We start from the raw sequence: 22,858 nt of genomic DNA on the forward strand, positions 1-22,858 counted from the left end.
GATTAACATCGCGGTTTATTTCAATAAATTTGAATCATCTGGGCTTATTTTAAAGAAAAGTCAATTGCTTGGAAGTACTTGAATCACATGAAACAGGTAGAAAAAGATCAATGAATGTTTGAGAAAAATTGAATTACCGATGAAGTTTTGAGAAAAATTTGATTATTTATGGGAGGACATTGAATACAGGTTACATATCATTAACAGGTTTGTGCTTTCATTAGAATTGGAAAACATGGTTTTGGGGGTATTTGTTGATCAATCAAAGAAAATAGTTTTTGTCTCACCTGCGAAGCAAAGTGAGACTATAGGCGCCGCTTTTCCGACGGCGGCGGCGGCGACGGCGGCGGCGGCGTCAACATCAAATCTTAACCTGAGGTTAAGTTTTTGAAATGACGTCATAACTTAGAAAGTATATGGACCTAGTTAATAAAACTTGGCCATAAGGTTAATCAAGTATTGCTGAACATCCTATTAGAGTTTCATGTCACATGACCAAGGTCAAAGGTCATTTAGGGTCAATGAACTTAGACCATGTTGGAGGATTCAACATCGAAATCTTAACCTGAGGTTAAGTTTTTGAAATGTCATCATAACTTAGAAAATATATGGACCTAGTTCATGAAACTTGGACACAAGGTTAATCAAGTATCACTGAACATCCTGCATGAGTTTCACGTCACATGACCAAGGTCATTTAGGGTCAATGAACTTTGGCCGAATTGGGGATATCTGTTGAATTCCCATCATAACTTTGAAAGTTTATGGATCTGATTCATGAAACTTAGACATAATAGTAATCAAGCATCACTGAAAATTTTGTGCAAGTTTCAGGTCTCATGATTAAGGTCAAAGGTCATTTAGGGTCAATGAACTTTGGCCGAATCTGGGGTATCTGTTGAATTACCATCATAACTTTAAAAGTTTATTGGTCTAGTTCGTTAAACTTGGACATTAGAGTAATCAAGTATCACTGAACATCCTGTGCGCGTTTCAGGTCACATGACCAAGGTCAAAGGTCAATGAACTTTGGCCGAATTGGGTGTATCTGTTGAATTACCATCATAACTTTGAAAGTTTATGGATCTGATTCATGAAACTTGTACATAAGAGTAATCAAGTATCACTGGACATCCTGTTTGAGTTTCAGGTCACATGATCAAGGTCAAAGGTCATTTAGGGTCAATGAACTTTGGCCGAATCGGGGAAATCTGTTGAATTACCATCATAACTTTGAAAGTTTATTGGTCTAGTTCGTTAAACTTGGACATTAGAGTAATCAAGTATCACTGAACATCCTGTGCGCATTTCAGGTCACATGACCAAGGTCAAAGGTCAATGAACTTTGGCCATATTGGGTGTATCTGTTGAATAACCATCATATCTCTGTAAGTTTATTGGTCTAGTTCATAAAAAGTGGACATAAGAGTAACCATGTATCACTGAACATTTTGTGCGAGTTAGAGTAGTTTTCAAAGTCAGCACTGCTGCTATATTGAACTGCGTGATGCAGGTGAGACGGCCAGAGGCATTCCACTTGTTTATATGTGACATCACACACATCTCGGTTGTAATGCGTATCTCATTTCCTTAGAGTTCTTGACATTCAAATGCCCATAACTTTCTTGTTTGTCCAATTTTTCTCATACTTTTCTTGATCTCATTTGATTTTTTTGTTTGCATCAATGCAAACTTGTTTGGAGATTTTCATTCTCCTTTAATTCTGGGCCCTGTTTCATAAAAACTTGTTATAGTAGCAAATGCACAATTTCTATAACAAATTTTCTCTCGGCCAATCAGATTGAAGGATTTCAGTAGTATATAACTGTTATTGGAAATTTGTTAGTATATCAAGTTTAATGAAACAGGGGAGGGGGGCATTTGAATTATAACATGATACCTATGTGCAACATCAAAACCGCGAAAAGAGGGGGCTCTGGAACTAAATGCTGGTCTTACAAATTGGAGTCTCTAGAATGGCTCTTGAATTGATGGATGATTGCTAAAAATGCAGTGTTCTGGAACTGACTAAATAAAAAATGGGGTCTTCGGAACTCAGATAACTCCTCGAAGATCGAGTTTGACACCGATACTGGCAGAGAAATTCATGATGGGTGCGCACTGGAACAAGAAACCACAAATTTGAGGGTCTCTGAAATGGAAAAATAAGAATTTCTATGGGTTTATTGCTGGAGCGGAAATTAAGGCTGAAAATGGCATGGGGGTCTTGATCGCGGCACATATGTATTGTACATTTATTAAGTAGCCCCCCTCCCCCTGGGCCCAGATCTTCCTTAATAAAATAACAAGTGCATATAAAGAGGCCTGTCACAGAAGTATCCATTCATCATGGTGCTATGGCAGGCAGGGAGAAAACTGACCCTCGTAATTTTTCAAGTACAAAAAGGGGAAAATATGAAAAAGTAAGAAAAATAAGAAGGAAGACACAAAGAGAGGTCCATGTTTCGTATATTTAATTCCCCTGTTATTTATTGAAAACAAGTGTCATCCTTATTTCTTACCCCTCCCATTAAAATACCCAGGTATATATCACCCCCGAGTATGATATATTCAGTAGTTTGATTCAAAAATATGTTTATGTACATAAAAGTTTCTAATCAGTGTAGTGAGAACAACCTTCATAGAGTAGGATTTGTTGCAGTGGCAAATGTCTTGCTATACTCTAGGAGAGGTCTGGACCCTGTTTCATAAAGACTTGTTATAATAAAAGAATTCTATAAACAAGTTTATCATCAACCAATCACATTGAATGATTTCATTTTTTCTGTAAAAAAAAAAAGTTTTATGAAACCAGCCACAGACTCTAAAAGAGATTGACATATGGATCCTGTTTCATAAAGAAATTCCCTGAGAAATTGTAAAAAAAAGTATCGTATTTTTACATCAATTTATCATCAGCCAATCAAATAGAACGATTTCATTAGTTTGTTGTCTGTAATTAAAAATTTGTTATCAAAAGTTTTATGAAACTGGCCCATGTCATGTGTGTGTATAATTTCCCCTCTCCATTTTCCTTTCTTTATATTCTCCTCTTATATGTTTCTCCTCTGTTTTTCCTTCCTCTGGCCCATTCTCTATTGGGAAGGGGGGGGGGCCGGGGGCTTCGGATCCGCGCCTGACTGTCCCAATTTATCCATTTCATCAAAAGCCCGATCAAAAGTAGGTTAACAAAAGTTAGTTGAAACAAATCTTCATCTTATAAAAAACGTAATTTTGACAGCTTTTCCATAATGTATTTTCGGTAAGTTTACGGTACATGTACTGTGAAAAAGTGTTGATCGTATGGGTATATGCATGCACGTACAGCGCAGGCTCAGTTTGGTGACGTCATCTCGCGGTTGATTTAAAAGCCATGATCACGTGTTTACTGTTGTTGATCAATCAAACTTTGTGTTTATATTATATTATTTAACTTGAATGCCTCATCACTTCAGCAGCAAAGTCCTGATGTAAGTATGTGCTTATATTTATCTGTTTTCTAGGAAGGTTTCAACATAAATAATTATGGGATGAAGTGTGTTTTGAATTCGTGGTGTGGCTCGATCGATTTGATGGTCGTCGACGCGACGCGACTCGAGACGAATTGACTCAGCCGCGGCCGAGCATCAGCTCAGCTCAGTCACCCCAGACCCGCTGGCCTGGGTGGCTACGGTCGGTCGAGGTCTAGGTCGTGCCTCCCATAGAGGCGCTGCAGCGCTGGTCAGAAAATTGGGATTGACCCAGTTTACAGGGTTTATCTTGGTTTTTGGCAAGACTTCCATATGTCCCCTCCACTAAAAGTAAAATTGAAAAAAAAATAGGCCTGTGCCACGGGACAAAGTCAAAGCCCAAAAGCTGCCCAAGCCCAAGGCAAGCACAATGCATGAGCGGATTGACGGAGCCAGGTCTGAGACTGAATGAAAAAAAATCAACAAAGAAGGCTACACAATGTTTTAGACTTGTAAAAAAAATCTGTGGATCTTCATGTAATAGGGTGCTACGTAAGCACTTGCCCGATTGCCCAGGGCAAGTAAAAGTTATAGTCGGGCAACTGGGGCAAGTGTTTTGAAGTAAAGACCATAGCTACTCGCCCGAATTGGGCAAGCAAAATTCTCACAATAGAATTACCAAAATTAGGCCTATTAGGGTCGATATGATATACGGACCCTAATTTTGGTCATAGCGGGCAAGATAAAATCAATTTGTAAAAAGAAATGCAAAGCAAGAACAAGGTACATCAGTTCATGTCAAAAGAGAGAAAAAGGTCAATGGTTTCCAAAGCAATATGTTCTTTTGAAGAAGTAAAACTCTTTTTCAAGGATTTTTTTCAGGCAAGTGAAATAGATTTTCGGGCAAGTACATTCCAAGTTCCAACTATTTAAAAATTTACTTGTCCAACCGGGCAAGTGCATCTTAAAAGTTATGTAGCACCCTGATGTAACTAGTCTCGTTAGTAGATTCTAGATCTAATGTTAGATCTATTCCGTATTCGTTTACAATTATGGGTACTGTAGATCAAACCTCTAAGTCTAGCAATTCAATTAGCAAGAAAAATCAAAGCAGATCTTGCAAAAGTTTACAGTAGAGTCTTCGATTTTATTGTCTCTGCTTCATCATCTGTTGGTTATTTGATGAAAAATATTTTTTATAAGTATTGATTATATTTTGTTCGATATTCTGAAATACGGAACAAATAGGCATCCTGGGAAGGGTTTGTCAGGACGCCGGGACAAAATACAGGACCATCCCAGTGCTGACACCAATCAAGTGTGCTCGGCCTAAGGCCAAGGGTTTTAGTCTGTGTAGATGTCATCAGGTTTCATAACTAAAAACATACAAAAAGTCAAGATTATTGTAAGACGGCAAGTCGTGAAAAATACATGTAGATGGTGAACTGGGGGAAATTGAGGTCACTGAATCTATTTTTAGCACTCTCAATCCCCGTAATTGTCGTCTATGTCCTGCAGGGGTTCATAAAAAAATAACTGTCCCCATATATTGCCTAAACAAGGACATTCTCAATTTATCAAGACATGGTTTGTCTTGGTTTATGATGATGAGGATATCCTTGTTTTCTGGGACAGTCCCAACCTTAGGACCAGTGCCTCTAAGTTATTTACATAGTAATAAGCAGCGCACTGCGAACTTAAAGGTAAACCATCAAAAAATTGGACAGTCTAACTGTAAAGTAGATCAAATGATCTAGATCTACAGAAAAAACCCAACATGTTCTGAGCTGACTGAGATTTTTTTGAGGAAACCTTTCAAGATTCAAAGAACATCCAATTATTTTTTTATTCTGAACTGATTGAAGTGAAGAGAAGCTGTTTATATCTGTGTTAGATAGACTACTGAGAAAGAAAAAAAAAGAGTTAATTTAAAGCCAAGGAAGGTATTAACGTTCTCCAAAACCAAAAGAACATTTGAATAGATCTAGCCTAGATCTAGATTCCATAAAGGTTAGATCTTTAAACTAAGGCTAAATTGAGAATAAAAATCAAATAGGCATGATACTGAAAATTTGATACAACTTTTTTCTCCTTTTTTTATCAAGCATAATGCCTAGTAATTGTGTATGTTCTGCATTCACCTCGTCATTGGTATTTTTAAATTGATCAAAATGTAGTGACATTACTATCTATTTCAAACATAGATCTAGATCTAAATGGGAATAAACTCTGGATTGTAAATTTTGTATTCCATATATGTTTGAAATAAATAGATCTAGTAATGTCACCACATTTTGATCATTTTCAAAAGATCAATGGTGAAGTGAAAGCAGAACATGCACAACAGTTAGGCATTATGCTTTATTAAAAAAAAAGTTGCATCAGAGACTGACTATTTATACTTGAATTTACTTAGATCTTTAATATTATATTTTTTTATTTGAAACATTTAGAACTAGAAATATTCTATAGACCCTATAAATAAGGTATTGCAGTCTGAAGTCTGATAACATTACAAAGAAACATTGTAAATTATATCATTTTGGAATGTCCGTAGACGTTTAAAACCCTTTATATTAAACCTACATGTATTGTATGCTTTTGTCATTTGAGGAATTTTAATTTTGAATGGATGTTTTATAAACATTCTTATTTTGGACAAAAACCTACAGAACCTACATGTATAGAATGTTGAAAGATCTAAATTTAGATAGTTCTGAAATATTTTGTGTTTGCTGAGCTTCTGCTTCTGCCTAAAATAATCTTTACATAATTATCAAATTAAAATAAATTACATAAACTATAAGAAAAACAAGACTTTTTTTCAACATTCTTTGTTGCAAATTGGCCATCTTCATGCACAGGTCAACATGTCTGAGATGAGCGATTCCCTGTCTTCATCATATGTCGTGCTAGATTCATGCGGTACTTCCGATCCATCAATAATATGTCTTGATGAATCCTTTGATGTGAAGCCCAGACTATCGTCACTACCCATCATCATTCCCGATACATCTCTGTCCGAGGAAGATGATGTTACAATCATCGAAAGAAGTATTAAGCAGGAGAAAGATATAAGTGCAATATCCGGGCAGGGTACGGTAGACTCTACCAATGTAAAGCCAGGCAAAGAGCTCAAGTTGCCTTGTACGCCGTCAGAACGCGAGTGTAAGCGTAGGAGACTCAATACCTCATTATGCGGTGAGTTTTTAACATGAACCTCATATACCCATGTGCATGGATGATCTGAAATTTATCTTGTTCCTTTTGCATCTAGTCGATCAATTGTCATTTGGTTTACACCCAAACATCTCATTTCTGTTAGGTCTTATTAAAGACCATTCTTAAAATTCATTCAGACAGAGCTCAATGGGATTAAAAAGTATTGCAGAGGCAATCAAGTTTCATTATCATTCTCCTGACCAAAATAAAATGATTGCTCATTGTTTTGTTTTTCTTTTTTTCTTTAATGATAAAACAATTTTTCAAGCATCAAGCATGGAATGGGCTGAAATGTCAAATTATATTTATTTATATCTTTTACTGTAGTTGATTTTATAAGCTCTGAGTTCAAAAGGCCCTTTTAAAGAAGAAGAAAAAAAAACCCATTTGATTACCAAGTACCAATAGCAGGTGCTAAAATATTCTCTACTGATTTCTGTGTTAAGTAAACTTCTATTTGATTCAAATGTCAGATGATACTCCAATAAATTCACATCATTGAAGCTTTGATTTCAAAATTTCTGTTTCACAGATGTGCCACTCGCTAGCACTCCTCTTGCCGGGTCTTCAGGGGCACCAGAGCAACTCCAAGAAACACCTATCCCTGTAAAGTATGTATCAAATTGAATGGAGTTGAATGAATTTAAAGTCAGGTTGCCGTCAGCTTTCAAGGGGGAGTGGATTATTATTTGCTGACCTCAGACTTTGTGAAGTTCAGTTGGAAATACCTGTAGTAGAGGCATCTTTTGGGGAAAGCAAACTCTGTATACCAGCAATAAATTCTTTGGTCAAGACAACTTAGCCTAGTTGGGCAACTGTTGGGTCAGGAATAATGAGATAATGACTTTACTATACGTCAATTTCCAGTGGAATTACATAACGTATGCTAGCTGCTGGCTCTATATCTTATTCTACTCTTGGTGATTAGTATCCGAAAGGTGTTGAATTCCCCATAAAACCAACAATAATCTCCCTTTAACTGCACTGAATGGAATTTCATTTAACTTTGATTAATATGAACAGACATTCACTGAAATTAATTCAGTTGAATTGAAGTTTACCTGTGTGTATTTTTTTATAAAATTAATTGCATCACATTGAATTGAATAAATCAAGTTCAATTTCATTAAATTCATATTAACTTATTGAATTTAAGTTGAGCTATCTGAGCTGAATTTAATAATTAGATTGATTTCAGCTTAATTCAGTTTCATTTAATTCAATAATTTGACTGAGCTGATTGAATTGAACTGTAACAAATCAGGGATGTCACTTTTCAGTGTAAAGTCTGAATTCAGACCCTTTCAATATATATTTTTGGCCATAGAAACACCTTTTTCATATATTACAGGGGTCATTCTTGATGATTTTCAGATTTTTTACGAAACCAAAGTGGTATCGCTGAAAAAATATCAGAAAGCAGTGAAAGAGAATGAGGATGGTTGAGCAAATGGTCATTTTTATTTTCCCTTAAAGGACAAGTCCACCCCAACAAAAACTTGATTTGAATAAAATGAGAAAAATTCAACAAGCATAACGCTGAAACTTTCATCAAAATCGGATGTAAAATAAGAAAGTTATGGAATTTTAAAGTTTCGCTTATTTTCAACAAAATAGTTATATGAACGAGCCAGTTACATCCAAATGAGAGAGTTGATGACATCACTCACTCACTGTTTCTTTTGTATTTTATGATATGAAATATGAAATATTTTTATTTTGTCATCATTGTCATGTGAAATGAAGTTTCATTCCTCCCTGAACACGTGGCATTCAATTTTTTTAACATTTTGTGCTTCAGGCAAAGAGGTCCTAATCGTCAAATTCGTAAAAATTGAAATATTGTATAATTCAAACAATAAAAAACAAAAGAAATAGTGAGTGAATGACATCATCGACTCTCTCATTTGGATGTAACTGGCTCGTTCATATAACTATTTTGTTGAAAATAGGTGAAAGTTTGAAATATCATAACTTTCTTATTTTACATCCGATTTTGATGAAATTTTCAGCATTGTGCTTGTCTGATTTTTCTCTATTCATTTTTCTGAGGTGGACTTGACCTTAAAACATATTTCCACATTTGTAAGGATATTTCTGTTGTTTTTACTATGAAATTTATATTATTTTTATTATCCTCCACAGGTATGAAAGAATACGAGTTGATCTCAGTGCAACAAAAAAGGAGCAAAAGAGACTCATAGGACATGTGCAGGTTAGTCTATATTTAGGCTATGTAATATTGACTGGCTTTGAGGGAGATACCATATATATTCCCCTAAGTAGTCTCATACGAGGGCCATATGGGTTTACAGAAAATTAAAGTTAGTCATTATTATTACCACTTATAACCCTACATTTGTATGATGTGTAATGAAAGCTATATCAGTTTATGTCTGTTTGCCTATTGTTACGTCTAAATAAATTCAGGGTTATGTTTATACGTTGCCCTGGTTTGTCTTTTTCATTATTTTTTTTGTTCATGTTGAATGTTTTGTTACCTCTTCTGTTGTTTTGACTTCTTTTTTACCTTTTTTCTGTATTATGCCTGATATGGAAGTTACTTTCCTGCCTTTTTAGTATTTTCTCTTTTATGTATATGGTGCACTCGCTATTAGCGGTGCTTTCAGAGTTGTTACCTCCAGTATTTTGTAACCAATACAAATTTCATAATGTTGATATTGCTTTGGAAATGAATTGAATCTTGAAGTAATAGGATCTGAGGTTGAAGAATTACAACACTAAAATTATTGACTTTAAAAAAAAAAATTTTACACCTATTGACAACTTTTGTTTTATTTTCTCATTGTGGTTGATTTGCAAATTGGCAAATGCACAATTCCAGAAGATCGAGGAGAATATGCGTCTCATGCAGGAAGAGCTAAGTAAAAAGAGGAAGAGAGAGGAAAAAATTGAAAACGATCCGCTTGATTTCAGTATAGATGATGAAACTGATGTACTCCGACCAGTCGTCATTGATGCCAGTAACGTAGCAATGAAGTATGAAAATTTTTCTTTTTTCTGATAAAATAATGTAGTTGCCGTAAACACTGAATTCACTAGAAAGTCTTTAAAACAAAGGTTAAAGACCCTGACCGGTGTAAAAACAATCATATATCAAAATAAAGGTAATGAGTTATACAATACAAATATACCCCAAATAGTACATATATCTCCTTCCAATAGTTAAAAATATTAAATAAAAATCAAAGAAACTGCTCCTCCAAAGTACGCTTCGATTGAGCACCCCCACGTCGCCTGGAAATGATGACGTCACGTTGTGTCTGGAGGGTTGTGATTCCATAGGTTTGTGTACAAAAGCATTGGGTATTTTCTTCCATTTCCATGTTATGAATCCATTTTTTTTCTTCGTTTTCAGATGAAAATGGCACTCAAAATTATTCATTGTTAAAATTGTTGTAAACCTACAACTATTCACTACCTTTTAGAGATTTCTTTGTTTGGCTCTTATTGGGCCTAAATTGCTATGTCAGGAAAAGTTGTTATTCATAATCTAAATGCAGATAGAATTGAAATCTGCGCCAAATAAGCAGGAAATAAAATATGGCAAAAACTAGTTCAAAACTGTAGATTTCATAAATTCAAGCTTGTGGGAAAAAATATATGTGATATCCCTCTGTGATAGAAGTGAAGAGAATGAAATGCGTTATCTGGAAAGCAAAAAAAATCACCCAGTTTTTCTGTGTACAAACCTATAGAATCACGAAGCCTCTTACACAACGTGACGTCACGGTCTCGAGGCAGATGAAAAGCACAATAAAGCCTATTTTCTAAGCGGGGTTCGAAGCCCGATAATTGGAATATTCTTAAGCAAAATACTCAGCTGGGAAGCGGTGAAAATGCATAAAGCATACCTTGCTGTATTTAGTAGCTTATATGCTTTCGATTGGTATATAATTTGTCAATTTCATTTTCGGGTCCGGTCTGGATCTTTAATAGACCAGTTCGGAGTTACCTCATGGAAATATTTTCTCAAATTACCTTTCATTTCTTCCAGTGGGATAGGCAAATTTCAAAGCAAGCTAACACTAACATGCCTGACATAGCAGGATGCAGAAATTGCAAAGCCCAGGTGACAAGAGGAGCAGATCAATGAACACTTTATGAAGTTATTTATGGTATTCCTACTTTGAATGCATTCGCATTTACTATTATAATGTACTTGGCCAACTATTAAATACCAGCTGCTAGTTGCTAGTTTGCTTTATTGCTATTCAGTGGATCTTATAAAAACTGAATTTTAAAGAATATATGAATATTCAAGACATCAAAGTTGGTGCTTATTTCATTGAATATTAAACCAATATGCTCTTACCAATAATTAGGGTCACTAGGAAAAATGCAGATGCAAAAAATTTATAGCGATTAGTCACAAACCTTGGTGTTAAGGGGCCCAGGTAAGTGGTAATTAATCGTTTCCCCTTCTTCATGCATGTCTCCATCTTCCATGTTCTCTCCCCCTAAAGCCATGGCAACAGCAAGGTCTTCTCCTGTAAGGGTATCTCAATCTGCATCCAGTTCTTCATGCAAAGAGGTCACACCAAAGTCCACGCCCTTCTCCCTCGGGACTGGAAGGAGTACAAGAAAGTCCCCATCAAGGATCCTCACCTTGTAGATGAACTCAAGTCCCGGGATCTCCTCAGGTTTACACCTGCCGGTCTGAGGGGTGGAAAAAGGGCCACGCCCTATGACGACAGGTAAAGATTGCATCCAGACATTTTGAATGCTCCTAAGGCACACAAGTATTTTGTTTATAAAAGGCATACTTCAGGCTGGAAATAATAAAATAGAAACAGATTAAAAAGAAAGAAGCAAGACACTGAAAATTTAATCAATATCTGCACTACTCAGAATGTTGCATTGTGGGTGAGAAACCAGGCCAGATTTAAGCAGTCATACAAGGCTATTGGTTCGTATTTGCTTTAATTATTTTATCTATTTTACTTATAACCAATCAGGATAATGCTACAAGCAGCCTGCAGGAATGGAGGGGTGATTGTGAGCAACGATAACTACAGAGATCTTATAAACGAGTCTGCAGAATTCAAGTTCGTCATCGACAACAGGTATCACAGAAGGAAAACAAATGAACCTACACATTTCTGTTTACTATTAAAAGTATAATGTTACATCATCTAAACATTTTGTGAAAATTAAATCTTGATTATATCTCCATAATGATTCATCAAAAGTTGATTTGATGAATATTGTAGAATATATTCAGGCATGGTTGTAGTCAGATGTGATGTGCCCATTTAATAGTGAATAAAGTAGCAAGGCAATACAATTGTTATCATGGAGATTATTTGATTTTTTTGTTTTTCAGTCCTGCTTTCGTAGTTTTATTTTAGCTCTAACTTCCTGAATGGCTTGAGACATTTTGAATGTTAAATTTTGATTCTTTTTTTTTTCTTTTCTTACATTTCAGGTTGATTAAATTCACCTTTCTTGGCAATGAATTTCTGGTTTCGAAAGATACCTATGGCCGCAATGGACCAGAACTAAATGAAATTCTTCGAAGGTCAGTCAAATGATATTATTAATCTGATTCTTGGATCGTGGCAAGTGCGTATTAGTCCCTGCTGCAGTTGCTTCTGCAATAATTTCTATGAAGAGAGCGTTTTTGTTGTGGTTTTGTATTTTTACCTGCTCCAGTGAAAATCACTGATTATATGTTTCAAGAAATGCTCCCTCATTTGGTTTGCAGATATTAAAGGATCAGCCATAATTATACATGTATTTGAACTGTGAACTTTTTAATTCCTGATCACTTCATCATCAATGCACTCCTTAACTCTATTTTTGTCTTGGTAAATCCCCCATCATCCCATGTACTAAAGCCTATGGAGAAAACTAAATGGACAAAATTCGCTATTTTGTTGCTGTTTTTGAAAAGGCTATAAAACAAAAATTTTGCTCAATGTGAAAGCAGTTAAGATGATGAGGACATAAACTGTTAAAAAACGTTTTGTAGGATAAATTGTGCTTTTGCATGAAATCTTCTTAATAAAAATATCTTGTGAAATCATAATGTTAAATGATATTAATAAAGTATAATTCACATTGTTTGTTTAAAATGATCATTGTATGTTTGCTTTCTCAGACCAGAAAAATTCTCAGAGACAGACCCAGAGAAATCATCTGAGAAACCCCAAGAGGCCGTCCCAGAAGAAGCTCCAAAGACAGCCCCAAAGAAAGGCCCATTGCAGTCTCTGAAAAACAAAGTCCTCAACACCTTCAATAAAATGGCACCAAGACAACATCCAAGGTAACAATACACACAACCAGGGCCTGGGCCCCGTCTTACAAAGAGATGTGATTGATCTGATCAATCACAACTATGGACGGCCAGCAATGTCAACATCTAATATGCATGATTGTTCAAAATATTTTCTACTTATGATTATATTCATACATTCATTGTTTTCTTGAAAATTGACTGAGCTTCTCTTTGTTTACAAAGGACATTGTGCAAATTTTGTGTCAAAAAAATTATGACACTGATGGATTTCCATAGAGTAACAATTGATTGGATCAATCATAACTCTTTATAAGATGGGGCCCTGATCTTACAAAGGATTGCAAGGATCCAATCAACCATGGAATGCTGTAACCCCAAGATCAAAGATACACATGTCTATTCAAAATGATTTATAAACTGTATTCATGCATGTGTTGTTGTCTTGACAATTTTAGCATGCTCCCGTTTGTTTACAATGAGAGATAGTGCAAGTTTCCTGTATGTAAAATGATAACATGGATTGACTTCCGTGTATTTGATTTTGATTGGATCAGTCACAACTCTTCATAAGACAGGCCTCTGTTTGTAAATTCAAAATAAAATATTTTGTATTTTAGACTTGATTATATAAAAACCCTTTTCATACCCAGAAAGCGCTTAAACTTTGAGGATATGTTTTTCTCTAGCTTTCTGATATGTTCTTACCAAATTTGTAAAAACATGTTTTAAAGGGCTACTTTAAATAATAATGAAAACATTACTGAAAAGAAATAGGCCTATATGCCATGGCTGAAATATGACAAATTTGAATTGTAAAAGCTTAAAGAATTTAGTGACCACTGCTTTTGTACTATTAAAATATTGGATGATACTTGAGTATATTTCACATTACTGATCCTTTCATACCAAAGTTTTAGATGGGCTTTAATGGAACTATCCAATGTACCATTGGGCTTGCATAGATTTTATTATTTGTCTTCAATAGACCAGAGGTTGAGAAAGTCCCAGATAGAGCCCCCTTAGAGCCAGTGTCTTACAATGTACTCAACAGAATGAACAATAACAGGTCTAATACAATGGCAACATTGCAACATCACAGGTGAGTGTTATTTAATTAAATTCTCGCTATTGATAATAACCAAAGTTTTCGGATGCAGCACATGGCATTAATTTTCTATCCATTTTGTGCATAGAACTCAAAATTCTACTTGTGCAGTGATGTGTGACCAAATAGCTTCCGATCTACCCTTACTGTAGGTAGCGCTAGTCTAGTTGCATCAAATTTTGCACCGCATTCTCTATCTCCTATAACATTTCAAGGGAATTTTCATTTTGAAATCATCACCACAACTGGTAATAATCTTTAAGCTGCCCCAGTGTATTTTTTACTTGTTAAACCTGACATGCTAGGGCAGTGTCTGAAAGCTGTGAAAATTACGGGGGGGGGGGGGTTCAGCTTTGAATGAGGGGGTTTGTCATGTTTATTTTCCTTTTCTACTACAGACCAGAGGTCCCCCTACACCCACTGCCCAACAATGTGTTTAACAGAGAGAACAACAACAACAACAGCTGCAATACAAGGGCACCAATACAACGACTCAGGTGTGTCATGTAGTTCAATTCAATTTATGATATATTCAATCTGTCAATCCCAAGCTTGAGAAACCTAGTGATTGTGTCTGTGGAAACTGTATTATATTGAAATCAGAACATTGCTGTTCCATTCTGTTGATTGGTATTTCACAATTACCGTAGTCCTACTAAACAGCCAATCAAAAAGCTGAGATTTGGGAATCAACATCTTTCCTGACAAAAGCCTTGCACAGTTTGTAAGTGTACAAAATGAATTGAGAAATGCACCGGTACTACACATCTATAGGACAGCAAGCAAGCTACCTAGCACTTTGCCATACTTGGTGGTCCGTCTCCGCATAGCATCTATTGACCAAGAGTACCATATGGTGGAATGGCAATGGTGTGTTGTACACACAATAGCATGCAGCTTCAATTATTTACCCTGTCCCCTTTCCTTAATTGGATATTAAAGCTCAAAGTAACAACAAGATTTTTATGTTTTATTTTATTTCATTCTTCAGAAATGTACTCCACAACTTCTCTGCAAGGGAACCATCGCACCAGCTCAGGTAACAAAAAAATAACAAACCAGAACCCATCTTACATAGAGTATACAATAGATTCACATCAAACTACAGTTGTGATTGGTCAAGATTAATGTAGATAAGAGAAAGGAGTTTAGATCAGTCATGTTGAGAGAATTCTGACTTTAAGGGTGGTAAAACAAGCCCCCCAATGCATTTAGGAGATAATAGAATTGTGATAGTAATTGTATGGCACCGAATGACGTCCCATCTCCAGTAAATGCTTCCAAACTATACTTGAAATCACCCCATCGTAAAGTTACACTGAAGTACAGGTGAATTTGCGTAAATCAACCTTCCAAAAGTTGAATATTTTAGAACAAATTAGGCAAAACATGTTACGTACCTCTTCATATTTAAATTTAATTTTGAATTAAATTTTCCAAAGTTGAAGAAATATTTGTGGTCACGAAAGATTTGATTCTCGCAAAGTTACCCATATTTTCATGCTGTTTTCATGTGTACAGTGATGGAAAAATCCCAGTAGTGTTGATTGATTATTTTGATATTTTTTCTTTTAGACCGCAGAGGGCGCCATTCACAACAATGGTAAACTACAATTACAACAGATACTACAGGCGGACGCCGATAGAAGAGATGCGGTATCGATTTTACAATCGATTTTAGGGAACTATCTCAGCTCTTCTTTTATCTTCTGTCCCACTCAAACCTCTGAAGTAGCTGTGATGGAAAAGACTCTTCTTGAATGGACTTGCCTTGATCAGGTGATGACAGTGATTGGATAGGAATGGACTTACCTGGATCAGTTGATTACCCATGATGAGTGATTCGATTGAAATGGACTTGCCTGGATCAGTTGATTATGAGTAATTGGATTGAAATGGACTTACCTGGATCAGTTGATTACCCTTAATGAGTAATTGGATTGAAATGGACTTGCCTGGATCAGTTGATTACCCTTAATGAGTAATTGGATTGAAATGGACTTGCCTGGATCAGTTGATTACCCTTGATGAGTAATTGGATTGAAATGGACTTGCCTGGATCAGTTGATTACCCTTGATAAAATGTATTCTAGAGGAATGGATCTACCTTTGTCATGAGTCATTGATGGATACCAGAGATGGAACTGATTTTACACTACAGTAATGGACTCATTTCCAATATAGGTAAAACTTGGAACAAATGATGAAATTGATCCAAAAGTAATCTTCAGCCTGTGACCTTGGTAGTACAATATCAATACCAAAGATTTGACTATATCATATATGTACTCGTAACAGTGCTGGAAGATATTATTTAGCAGTGGACTTGCCTGTATGATTGTCACAAGAGAGGATGAACGTGCCTATGTATTACATATCCTGTATATAAAAATCAAAGATGAACATGCCTCTATTACATATATATTTATATATATGTATATATATATTTTTTTTTTTTTGACATGGATATGCTTTTGAAGGCATGGACTTGCCTCTACTGTCATCACAAACAGAACAGGTGGGTGTTCTTAAAGTTGTTTTTAAAGTTTACTTGACTTTAGGCTCACCAGAAATTGTTCTTAGGTGTTAAGTCAGCTTCAGAGGGATACATCATTTAGCACAAGAAGGGATGACAATCATATGTTAAGTCATTACAGCTTTATGAAACACCCACCAGCTAATATAGGAATTATAGAAGAAAACACTTGTTGCTTTTATGCTTGATTGTTTTTTTGTAGGTTCATTTCTCATGCCAATACTTTGAAAAGAGACAAAAATAATGATATAATAGTGGAGATTAATCATATGTTTCATTTGTGAATGCTAAAGGAATGAGGTGAAGATCACATTCTCACCCTTTCTATTAATTGAAAAAGAAATATGTTGATTTTTCAAAACAATTGCACATGTATGGGCATGTAACAACTCACAAGAATTGATGTACTTATTGGTTGAATTAAAGTTTGGCATTGACCTTTTTGTGTTGTTCAAGCAATATTTATATCAGCACAGAAAGCCTTGCTAACGCTCTGATAGACTCGCATACCAAACATACTAGTAAACAAAAAATCATAAATATTTTTGTGTGTGTATACTTAAGATATTATGTATGGTAGATTGACATTTTTTGAAGAAACAACTCAAATCTACTCAATGTTTTTGTTGTTTTTTTCATTCTTGAAATAGGTAAAATAACTTGAAAATGGTAACTTGGGGTACATATCACTGTCCACCACTTATCTCAAAATAGGCTGTTGTAATTGATTCATTACTATTTGTAAACTTCAAACATTCCTATTTTTGTTTGACCATTATTTGACAGACTGTATACCTACTTACAGACTAAATCATGCACTAAATAATTTTTCATTTTTCTCTGTTTAATAATAATAATAATAATAGGCATTTATATAGCGCCATCTATCTAGAAATATTCTATTCTGAGGCACGTTGTTATTATTATTATTACCCGGCTTTAGCTCGAGCTGCCTCTCAGCGCTCATGCATTGATTAGCATTCATGGGGATTATGGTTTGTATCTTATTGTATAAAATTATGCATCATTGAATTGAAAACAAAGCGCTTTTTAGGGAATTTTTAATGCTGCAGTAAATAGTACTATGTCTGATTACATTGCCAAAACAAAATAGAAAAAAGTCTGAAAGGTTTATAGAGGTGTTGCTATGGCAATGATATGTACAGTAAACCAGGAGGAAATGCTATTTCCATTTACATATGTCCCTCATGTTTGGCTGTCATAATTTAATGGAGGTATTAAAGTTATAAAAAATATTTACGTATAGTATTTTTTTCTCTTGAGCAGAATAACGCCATATCAGTTTTATCAATCTTACTCATCACATTTAAATATACTAAATTGCATTTTGGCATTCACCCTCTTTTGGCTGATAATCAACATATTGACTTTTTTCTTCATTTTGATGTTTAATGACTTACATGTATTTCTATATACCTTTGTTTCCTAATATAGATCCTGAAAGTTTGTATTTCAGGTTTCAACTTTTTTTATGTTACTTTATATTACATTATGTGATAAACTTGTCATTGATATTATGTCATATTATATCTTCCGTAATCTGTATATTATTAAGAGCCTTCATATTAACTGGTGCAAATAGTATCATGTAACCAAGCATATTCTAGTCTAGCTATGTCATCCTAAGTTATGTTATTGATCTACTTGTTTTTCTGTGTCAGATCTTTTGTTATTCAGTAAATTTACCACAATCAAGTTTTTTACCTCGACCATTTTGAATTGAATGAATCAAATATCATGGATTATTATGGGACATCGCATCAGAAAATCCAAATGGTGTTTTGACTCCAATGATTCAATTAAGAAGTAGCTATACCATGAACTATATTGAGAACCAGTCTGTTTCTTTGATAGATTTTATGCTCGTTTGCGCCATCTTGAGGCATATTGTATCAATAGAAATTCAATACAAAACCAATAAGGGTTTGTTTGTGTTTTTTTCAAACAAGAATGCCTATCATGCTTCTAAATTAACCACATTCAAACATGTCTTAGTTGATTTGTGGAGTAATGGTAAGTCTGTAGCAGTATATTTACCAAATTGAATGAATCGTAAATCTATTTGGTTTGAGGTGCGGCTTCATTATTATTCTTTTTTCCTTTCCTTAATCATATAAGTGATATTTCTAAGCATGAGCCGACACAGGTATCACGTATAACAGTGAACCTACTTAAGTAATTAGAGGAGCACCTGTCTGCAAAGACCATTGAGTTTTGTAACTCTTGTTTCTCCCATTGAAACATGTACTACAGAAACCTGTCTATAAAGACCTCTGGTTCATGAAAACTACTGTTCGTAAAAAGCACCTGAGTGGTCCAAAATAATTCAATTGCTTGCCTTCCCCCCCCCCCAAAAAAAATGGGGTCTTCCCACCAAGGTGGACAAGGTAGAGGATTACAATTTTCTATATCAGCATTATTTTCTGTTTGATAGATTGCTTTATATAAACCTTGCTTTCGGTTTCAACACTTGTTCTTGAAGGAGCATAGTTGACTTAAACATGTAGTTTGAAATGACTAGTGTTTTCTACAATGTATATTTCAATTGACTTTGAAGATCAGGCTAAGCAGAAAATCTTTTGATGGAGGTACATGTAAACGTATGATACACTCGGCCTTGTGGACCCTTCCCCAATAGCTTTATATGGGATTTGTGTGTGATAATAGCAGGCTATCTATTGCTTTGCTAAGTGAAAAGTATTGTAAATATGTAAATGCGTTGTGCTTTCAAGCTTCATATTGTCTATGTTCAGCTGTCACCAGACATAGTTTATGATTATCTTGAAATATTACCATTCTTATTGGAATGAAAACTATCATATGTGTATGGTCTCTTTAATGTACACAGTTATGTCTATATAAATCGTTATAAAAGAGAAGTTTGAAATAGTTATGTAAGAGAGAAGAGAGATGTGCCTTAGTCCTGTGTGTTTTAGTGTCAAATGAAAGTTGGGTTGATGAGCTTTCCATTCAGGTAGAGTTGCGCTCAATATGTAGTGAACTCTAGCACAAAATGCACTTTTCATGCCGAGGATTAAAAGTAGACACCAACACTCATTTTATTCTTTTTCTCCTTCCTTCCTTCCTCCTTCCTTCCTACTTCTCTTCACTTGTATATAAAGAACTTTTCTGGTCTCCACTGAGAGGTCTCTGTAATAAGATTCCGCTACTAATGCATTATTCTTAAGAGGTACATCTAATTTGCATTCATTACATCATTACAAAAAGCAGAGGTTTAGAAATAAAGACTTTATTCACCCACGATCTTGGAATGTTCAAAATATTCAATATAATTATTGAAAAGAAAATCATTCTCAGAGAATTAGTACAGAAATACTCTTAAAAATTTCCCCAGTAATAACAGTATACATGTACAAACAAAACACATTTTATGTGTATGTAAAATAAATCACAAATAATTAATAGTAATCCATGCCCAATAAATTTCTGGTTACAAGTAAAATAACCAAAAATGTACACATGATATATAACCTTACTCAGCAATGGTGGCAGCAAATCTGATCTTTAAAGTGAATATCTTAAATGATTGCAAATTATGAGATGAATTAGAGAATTTAGTACTTACAGAATACAACAAAATAAAAATCAAGTCCTATAATGTTTTCATTATTACTGTCGGTGTAGCATTTCAGCTGTCATGGTCACAGATGAAAAACAATGGAGTAATGATAATATCTAGCATTCAGAGTGCGCCTTCTACCAAGATCCCTTTTCAGAGGCACAGGTAAATATTACACAAAAGAGGGGGGGGGGGGTGTCATTTGAAATATGATGAGAATAGATATGTCTTAAGGTTTGCTTTGAATGACTCTAGACGTGGCATTGCATATTGTTAAGTATAAAAGTATAAAGTCGGTTACAGTTGCGAAAGCCATGAAATTGACAGGTACTGAACAAAGTCAAATGTACAAGCAGTATACTAGTTCAGAGCATATCTCCTGTATCGACCAATCCTCTTATGATGAGATATATTCATTTCTGCAGTTCTTTATCAAATTACTTTTTAAAAAATCAACTACCTTTGTGCTTTATTGTTCATCCTAAATAACTCTTTATAGTTTAAAGCCTGTTTAATCACTTTGGTAAGTAATACAGGTCAGTAATACATTCCAATATTACAAAAGTGTAGTGGTCATTTGCTGTTTGTACTGCCATTATAATTCAAATTTGACATCTATTTTGTGATCCTTTGTGGTATACCACTTACGAGACTCCAAATTCAATCATGAACAAAATCAGAGATTTATCATATAGCATTTTACTTGAAATAATTGTCTATTATTGAAAACTGGCACCTACATGGATGTCAGGAAAAACTTATTGCTACAGTGGAAACAGGACTCGACAGACAATCAAACTCAAGCCTTTAATGGTAGATATCACAATCATAGAAGGTCCTGATTGGTTTTATGTTCAATTATATACTTTCACACAAATATACAACCTGAATGCTCTTACTATTGATTATTTCAGAAACTTGTTAAAGGGGAAGTTCACCCTGAAAAAAAATTTGTTGTAAAAATAGCAGAAAAATTAGTAAAAAATATTGGTGAAGGTTTGAGGAAAATCCGTTGGAAAGTAAGAAAGTTATTAGAGTTCAAAGTTTTGGATTTGTGACGTCATAAACGAGCAGCTGCCCCATGTGTTATGTAATATAAAATGCATGAATTTCAAATTTTTTATGGTTCCTGATGACTTAATTTTGTTTTCTATTCATGATCGGGTGTGAAATGATTTGTCTATTGATATATAAAAGGTACAGTGAAAACCATTTTCAATTTTCTGAGAAAATGACATTTCTTTGATTTTTTACCATTCGCTATGTATGAATGCTGCTCGCATATGACGTCACAAATCAAATAATTGAAATTCTAATAACTTTTAATTATTTGATGAATTTTTCTCAAACCTTCGGCAATATTTTTCATTAGTTTTTCTGCTATTTTTACAATAAACTTTTTGTCAGGGTGAACTTCCCCTTTAACATTCAAAATTAAGTGTGGGATATTGTTGGTAGTAATGGCTTGCAAATTTCATAATCAATGAAGGGATTCTTCAATGAAAATATTCAATATTTATCAAATTTCTAATTAGTATTTCTCACATAAATACAACTGAATGTAAAAAGAAAAATAGACATTTATTGTAAATAGGCTATACTCAGAATGACAAAATATCCTTTTCAAAAGGAATACATCACTAGAATAGTTTGAAATAAAATGCTGGAAATTTCACAATTACAATAATTTATCTTTTCATACACCCAATATACAGAAGTACTATTAAATCCTTAATTAGACACAAGGAGTTGTGTTAAAAAATTACATCAATTGATCGCCAACATCACATTTAAGATCGCCTGTACTTAGAGCCATGAGAAAATTACTACACTTTTTAACCTTCTCTGGTCAAATTATACACAACTTTGAGTGAGATATGGGAACTCTTTCACGGTCCATCTTTGTAAATTTGCATCCACAATACATGTTAATAATAGGAATTCTCAAAAAAAGTGAAACAACTTTTGTAATCTTAGGCCTTGATATTTATCAATAGTCACAAATAATAAATTTCAAGAAGGTAATTAATCTCTAGTTTTTCAAAAATTATCAATTTGCAGAACTTCTACAGTTCAAGCAGGTAATTAATATCTTAAATTGGCAAAATTAACAACTCTGATGTTCACAAATTTTGTTTTATCAATTGTCAGTTTCAAGAAGGTATAAATTAACATCAGAAATTGCCAAATTCGACATCTAGGAATCAATAAAAGTGAGTTTTATCAATGGTCAGAAATTATGAATTTCAAGCTAACTAACATCTGAAATTGTCAAATTCCACAACTTTGATATGGATAAAAAAATTTAATTGTCAGAAGTTATGACTTTCAAGAAGGTAATTAATCTCTGAAACTTTCAAATTCAACATCTTTGATGTTCACGATAAATTTGCTAATTAACAAAATCACAACATGGAAAAAAAAAGAAAAAAATTACGATTACCTACCTAATTAAAAAATGATTCTTGCTATTTTTTCATTAAAAAGATACATGTGCCTGTTCACAAGGAGAGAATCTAATTTAGTTGATTCGAAAATTGATACTGGCATGAAAGCGTTTAGAGTTAATTTTTTGGCTCTATCGTTGTCCAATAATAAACAAATTTTCATCCAAATATACATCCATAATTACTTAGACTTACTAAACATTTTCTCCTGATAAAGGATATCATAAAAAGAATGA

The 22,858-nt window shown here is 34.3% G+C and overlaps 1 protein-coding gene across 3 annotated transcripts; it reads left to right on the top strand.

Moving 5' to 3' along the window:
• Window positions 1-3,346: 3,346 nt before the first annotated feature.
• On the top strand, window positions 3,347-15,724 carry LOC121407352 (probable ribonuclease ZC3H12C). Of its 3 annotated transcripts, none has more exons than XM_041598395.1 (13): window positions 3,348-3,474; window positions 6,314-6,650; window positions 7,204-7,282; window positions 8,817-8,886; window positions 9,517-9,671; window positions 11,159-11,389; window positions 11,651-11,758; window positions 12,121-12,213; window positions 12,796-12,960; window positions 13,919-14,032; window positions 14,437-14,535; window positions 15,030-15,077; window positions 15,614-15,724. In XM_041598395.1, exons 2-13 carry the CDS (start codon window positions 6,320-6,322, stop codon window positions 15,717-15,719), a joined length of 1,599 nt encoding a protein of 532 aa, XP_041454329.1. In that variant the 5' UTR covers window positions 3,348-3,474; window positions 6,314-6,319; the 3' UTR covers window positions 15,720-15,724. The 3 variants fall into 3 exon arrangements, with proteins under 3 accessions (XP_041454330.1, XP_041454329.1, XP_041454328.1); XM_041598394.1 differs by having other exon boundaries at window positions 3,348-3,470; XM_041598396.1 differs by lacking the exon at window positions 14,437-14,535 and having other exon boundaries at window positions 3,347-3,470.
• The last annotated feature ends 7,134 nt before the right edge of the window (window positions 15,725-22,858 follow it).

The sequence above is a fragment of the Lytechinus variegatus genome, chromosome 2 (genome assembly GCF_018143015.1).
Source record: "Lytechinus variegatus isolate NC3 chromosome 2, Lvar_3.0, whole genome shotgun sequence".
Taxonomy (NCBI): domain Eukaryota; kingdom Metazoa; phylum Echinodermata; class Echinoidea; order Temnopleuroida; family Toxopneustidae; genus Lytechinus; species Lytechinus variegatus.

Coding starts and splice junctions, on each gene's coding strand:
- LOC121407352 (XM_041598395.1), top strand. CDS start 6,320: ATGTCTGAGATGAGCGATTCCCTGTCTTCATCATATGTCGTGCTAGAT. Junction 6,651..7,203: donor ACTCAATACCTCATTATGCG/GTGAGTTTTTAA, acceptor TCTGTTTCACAG/ATGTGCCACTCGCTAGCACT. Junction 8,887..9,516: donor GACTCATAGGACATGTGCAG/GTTAGTCTATAT, acceptor GCACAATTCCAG/AAGATCGAGGAGAATATGCG.